Genomic DNA, 6,927 nt, shown 5'->3' on the forward strand with positions numbered 1-6,927 from the left:
ACGAAACCTGCAATACAAAATAGATTTTGAAAATCAATATATAAATAAAAATCTGAATATCAGTTTATATAGAAATAAAACAAGACAAAAGTTCTTAACACAAAACAAGAAGCAACCAAACCAAAATATTACTCACATATCCCCACAAATAATTAAATTCCTAATAATCATTCATTTAGTCATAATAATTCATAACAGTTGGAAAATAAATTAAATAATAATAATTTTAGTTAAATATATTAATTAAGGAGCAGGATGGCTCAGTAATGTCAGGGACCTGGGTTCAAATCCGACTATGACAGGTAATTAATTATTCTTTTAGTAGCTGTGAGTCAACCCTGTGGATTCAGGAGCCATCTGGAGTCCACCCAGCCTCATAAAGTTAGTATCCTTAATTAGGGAAAAATCTGTGATTCTGACTTAATCACTACTTGCACAACCCTGGATCTAGTACTTCCTTACGAAGTACTGTACCATAATTATTAATTAATTATTAATATATTATAATAATTAAGCAGAATTAGTCAGGGCATTTGAGTGTGTGGAATAGATTGTGTTTGTGGTTTAAATAGAGGCTCTCCACTTAGCGTTCCGTGTTCAGCTGAAGATGTCTCTCCTTCCATAAGTAAGTTAAATCATATAGTAAATCGAAATTTATAAGTATATCACAGTTTTGTTTGAATTGTAGCAGATCTGACAAATTTTTTTTTTATTTAGTGCTCGAGTTAGTTCACAGATTGTATGTTAAACCAGAGTTAATTTATTACAATTCTATTAGCTTTAGGAAAATATGAAGGAAGATTTCAGTAAAGAAAGTAACCACAGTCTACAATATTATCTTTGGAATACTCACAATTCTAATTAAAAACTATTTTTTTTTTAAGTCAGATATGCCACTATTAAAGCAAAATAGTGATACATATAAAATTAAGATGAACCAAAATTTATTCATAATTCACAATTTTATTTTCAAAGTAATTTTAGTAAAAACAGACAATAGAAAAATATTCAAATAAATTACTTCCTTTAAAATGGAGAAAATTAAATATATGATTTTGTAATAATGATTTGGGTGACAAATATATACATTTTTAATTAAATATTGTAGCATATGTGTATCAAAATATTTAATTGTAAAATTTTTAAATAGAAATGAATATGGCACTACTCATCTAATATCTATGTTAATAAAAAAATTATTTTTTAGGCTCTCAAAGGTAATTAAACATAATAAGTTTAAATCAAAACAGTCAACTAAAACCTTAAAAAATATTTATAAAAATTCAATTTTGTTATAATTTTTACGAATATGCATAATAAAAGAGACCCCAGCCAGAAATTGAGATAGAATAAAAGACATGGCGAATGACAAAATACAAATTTATTTTTAGAAAATAAAATAATAATAAGGTCAGTGATGATCAGCACAATTTGATCTAGATTTTATTCTGACTTATGTGGATGGGCCTGAAATACGGATAGGGGATGACGAATTGAATTTTCAAATATTTTTTACAATTGAAAAATGAAAAAAGTGGTTTTAGATAAAGTCGGACACATAAAAAATTTTTATACAGGGGTTTAGAAACACTCTATACATCAAATTGTCTCTTCCCGTGAGAATGGCTCATAAACAAATGATATGACTTGAAAATTTATTTAAAATATAACCCTGTCTCAATACTATTTATTTATTCTACGGAAAGAAGCATCTTCCTTCCTAATTCAAGTTTCCTTTAAATAGCAAATATAATTTATAATAGGATTAGAAAATTCAATTTTATAGATAATAGACGTTTTCATAAATTTATAGAAATATTCAAAAAAACAAAAGAATATTTCTGAAATCTGATTACTTACATATTTTGAGTTAGTTGAGTTTGTAGTAAGATTTGCAAATGGAGATTTTGATGAAGGAACATAATACATATATTTTATACAATGTGTTGTGCCGACCCATGATGCTGTAACACATATAGTAACGCATATACCACAATAGATCTGAAAAACAAAAAAATATTTTATTAATATGTACAGGATAATCATTTAATAATGATTTGGACTAAGATATTTATTCATATTACAGCTATGTTTTAATAATGAGACATCTGATAAAAAATTATGATTTTATTCTTAATTGTATTCCAAAGATAGTACTGCAGACTGGGGTTACTTTCTCTACAGACTATTTCAGAGATAGTATAGCTGTTACAATGTAACCACAGTCTAAAGAACAATATATGAAATAAGTCAAACAAAAAATGTTTTTTTGTCAAATGTTCCACTATTGAAGTTGGTCCGAGAGCCCATGCAAAAAATCAACATTATCTGATGAAAAATGTGGTAGGACTTTTTTGAATCTTAATTGCATTGTCAATAGAGAAATGAGGGTCTGCCAATCAGATCATGCTATCTGCAAAAATGACGGCTGTTTAAAAACGTTATAAAAATTAATTTTTCATTCAGAGCTCCATGTCTTTAAAGTTACAACATTAGAAAACCTTAGAGAACATCATTTAAAGTAGAGTAAATCATATTGGCTAACATATGAGCCCTTAAAAAGCTATTTACATTCAATAGTTTCCAAGATATAGTTTTTTTAAAACAACATTTCATAAGAAATGTCCAGAAAAATCAGTAGTAAGTGAATTTATAGTGAGAAACCAATATATCAGGAACCAATCAACGTACAGATGTCTATTAGCACTCAAACTAAAGCCAGTTTAATCTACTTAAAGTATAAAGTAATACTATTACTTTAATTAAGACTATATATAATTACTAGTCAAAAATAATGAGAATACTAAGTATTGTTGGAGGGAATAAAAATGGCGTCTTTTTCAAAACATTAAAAAAAAATAATTTTTCATTTGTAGCTTTAAAACTACCAACAACACAAGAAAACCTAAGAGAACATCATTTAAGGAAGACTAAATTTGCTTAAATATGAGCCCTAATAGAGCTATTTACATTCAATAGTTCCCAAGATATAAACTGTTTTAGAAAGCAACATTTCATTAAAAATGTACTTTAAAATTTGTCTATTTATTTTGATAAAAATATATCTGAAGAATCATCAGACATACAGATGTCAATTAGCACTCAGATTAAAGCTACTTTAAAGTGCTATAAAGTAGTTTATGACATTTATTTTCATAGGAGTAATATAATTATCAAGGAGTTTTCATGATATTTGGCAAAATAAATTCATAAAATGTTGATTTCTAGTTGTTCAATAAGTTTCTAGCTGTTCGGACAAAACATTTGATGTATGAAAAACTATGTATCAGCAACCATTAGACATACAGATGTCTGTCAGCATTCAAATTAAAGCTTGTGTAATGTACTATAAAGTAGTATATGATGTTTATCTTTGTAGACATAGTAGTTTTAATATTTGCATATGAATATGAATTTTACATTTGAAATTTTGTCTGTGTCTGTCAACAACTAGAAATCAATTTATTTTAGCAAATATCATGAACACTAATACTCCTAGAAAGATAAATGTCATAAACTACTTTACAGTACATTATACTAGTTTTAATTTGAATACTGACAGACATCTGTATGTCTAATGGTTTCTGAAATGTAGCTTTCCATAAACCAACAGTTCTGGCCGAAGAACTATAAATCAATATCTTTTGAATTTATTTTGGAAAATATCATGAAACTATTACTCCAACAAAGATAACTTAATAACTCATTAACTACTTTATAGCACATTAAACTAGCTTTAATTTGAGTGCTAATAGACATCTGTATGTCTAATGATTCCTGAGATATACATTTCCCCAAAATAAATTCTCTAATAATTTTTAAGTACATTTTTTTATGAAATGTAGCTTTTAAAAAAATTCCTGTCGAACAGATCCGTTACTTAGAACTACATCTCGACAAACGACTGACAAGGAATCCTCATACAAGACTAAAAAGACAAGAAACTGCTCGTAGATTCCGACTATTGCAACATTTACTAGACAAACGGTCTAAATTGCCAATCCATTACAAAAGACTGATCTACATGACTATTATAAGGCCTATCTGGACATACGGAGTTGAGCTTTGGGGCTCCACTAAACCATCAAATTCCTCCAGAATCCAATCCTTACAGTCCAAAATCCTTAATGCTCCTTACTTTGTCACAAATCAAGTCATCCATCAGTACATCAATGTTCCATATGTTGCCGATTTAGCCAGATCCAGATACCGTTCCTTCCATAACAAACTTCTCAACCACCCAAATCCACTTGTTTCTAACCTGTCTTTTCCTTCATAACCTAATAATCCTCCTAGGCGTCTGAAAAGAAGATGGCCTCAAGATCTTCTCCTCTAGAAATGTTATTGGAGTTCTTTCAGTGGATAGATTCTCCACATGCTTGTATCATGTCACATGTCACCTACAGCAAATTTACTTGTTGTATATATGTGTATACAGTTGTAAATAACAATAAATAAATTATTAAAAAAAAAAAAAACTTTTAAAAAAACTGTATCTTGGGAACTATTGAACATAAACAACTCTTTTAGGGCTCATATTTTAGCAAATTTACTCTACTTTAAACGACATTCTCTTAGATTTTCTAGTGTTGTGGGTAATTTTGAAGATATGGAGCTTCGAATGAAAAATTAATTTTTTCAAACATTTTTGTTTGCCAATTTTACAAGTGGCATGATCTTACTGTCTCACTTCTTTATTGACAATTTAATAAAGATACAATAAAAGTTTTCATCAGAAAATGTTGATTTTTTGCACTGGCTCTCAGATTAAGTAAAGTAGCAATATTAATTAATTCCTAATATAATAATTAGCAATATTATAATTATAATTCCTAACAGTAAAAATAATTGTCAAATAAAATAGAAACAAATTTAAAATAAAATTGAAATTATAAACAAAAATTAAAATAAAATTTTTGCATTTTTGTTAGATTAATACTCCCTTCTGTATTTAAACTGATCGTTCAACAAAGTATAGCTTTCATTTGAGAAGTCATAACTAGAATTGGTTAATACCATATTAATCTATAAATACTAGATGTAGAATTTACATCTATAAATATATTATTTGTAAATGATTTCTTTCTTCTATCTGTTATTAAAGAAAAACGTAATGTATATAAAAATTACAGAAAATTTCAAAATAACAAAAGCAAAAGCTTAGTACCTGGAAAGCTCATTCTCTTATAACCATATATCAATTAAATATAAATCTACAAAAATTTAAAAAATAACTTTTAAAAATAAAATAACTGTGAAAACAGTAAATATTATTTTTAACTGTATTATAAATAATTCTTAATTTATTTGCCATACATTTGTTTGATATTACAATATATGGTATGGATCATTTAAAGCAGAGATGGTCAATAAAAAAATATAGTTGTAACTAATAGCTAATATTGCCATGGATACCACCCTTATTCATGAATGAATCATTGATGAATAAATTAAAAAAAAAAAAATAATTTTAGTTATTAGTTGCCCAACTCTGATTTTAAGACAAGCATTCAGAATAATCTTCTAAAAAGAACATATTATCAAGATGGCACATTTAGAACCTAAATGTTATTATAAATACAATAATAATAATGGTGATATTAATCTAAGTAGCACTGAAAGAAACATATGCTAGAAAAAAAAGAGAAGATATATGAGAAGTGAGACAAGAAGAGGTTTTTTGTTTGCTTTTACTTTAAATAATCTGATGTAACCGAGAAGTCTATTACTGTCGTAAAGCTAAGTATAATAAGTTTTTTTTTTCTAATAATACTTGGTTGTTAATACATCATATTGTATAATTGAAGTAAAGTAGTGAAATCCTTTATACTCATTAATAGAGGACGATAAACGTAAAGGGTAAAGGAGACAATGAGTCCATTGCTTAAATGGCCACGAGGTTGTAGCACAATATTAAGGGCGATAATTCCTTTCTCATTCATAATTTCTGTATTATATACATAAGTCTTAAGTGATCACCGTATAATATTTTATTTTACATACAACTGTGAAATATTTTATTTTACATATGATGACTGTATAATAATTTATTTTACATACAACAGTGAAATATTTTAATTTACATATGATAACTGTATAATATTTTATTTTACATATGATCACCGAGTAATGTTTTATTTTACTTGATTAGCTAATGATTTAACAAGGGGGACATAGGATCACTAATTTAAATGAAACTTTGTTTTTGGTGATACTAGGAAAAATGCATAATTTTATAATTTGTTTATATTATCATATCCCACCGTGTACTTGTTGGTTCTTGGTTATAGGCCATCTGTAGCTCAGTGTTTGGGTGCAGTCTTACCATTCTGAGATCAACTGGCAGTACCAGTTCAAATCCAGCCTGGGTCATTGACTTTTTTTATTGAGTGGTAGTCCCACATAAAAAAAAAAAGATTCCCAACCATGGTTAGGCAGTATAGGACTCCAATGGGAGTCTTGGACGAAAAAAAAAAAATTAATTGATTATGTAAACCAATTGATTTTTTTTTTTGTGTGAAATAAAAAACATGATAAGCGAACATAAAATAAATACATTATAACCTCGGTAATCCGAATTAATTGCAGTAGGGGGTGTTTGGATAACTGAAAAGTTCGGATTAAAGAAAGTATTAAGTACCCATTGTTCTCTAACACTTGTATCAAGTTAAACAGAAAAGATATAGTCTTACTTACAAGATTAAAAATTAACCACGGTCGTACAAATCACGGCTTAAAATTAATCAAAGTTAAAAATAATGATAAATGTTCGACATGCAACTCTATCGAAGACCTATTACATATTATACTAAATTGCAGTAGATATGACAAATACAGGATTAAATATCCCCTCAAACAATAGCGCTTTCCTCCAAGGGCTTGCAGATCTAGATAGGGCTACTATTCAGGCATTGTGCAAATTTATAG

The 6,927-nt window shown here is 27.7% G+C and overlaps 1 protein-coding gene across 7 annotated transcripts in view; it reads right to left on the reverse strand.

Annotated features, from left to right (window-relative positions):
• The window catches only part of LOC106684320 (solute carrier family 35 member F3), a 60,832-nt gene that overhangs the window by 44,810 nt on the left and 9,095 nt on the right, over positions 1-6,927 (reverse strand). For all 7 annotated transcript variants that reach the window (XM_067051017.1, XM_067051018.1, XM_067051016.1 and 4 more), the window contains one exon: positions 1,861-2,001. In XM_067051017.1, the coding sequence (XP_066907118.1) occupies positions 1,861-2,001 (141 nt within the window). The remainder of the gene's footprint in view (positions 1-1,860; positions 2,002-6,927) is intronic.

This window comes from Halyomorpha halys, unplaced genomic scaffold (assembly GCF_000696795.3).
Source record: "Halyomorpha halys isolate HHAL.00 unplaced genomic scaffold, Hhal_1.1 Scaffold570.1, whole genome shotgun sequence".
Lineage (NCBI taxonomy): Eukaryota > Metazoa > Arthropoda > Insecta > Hemiptera > Pentatomidae > Halyomorpha > Halyomorpha halys.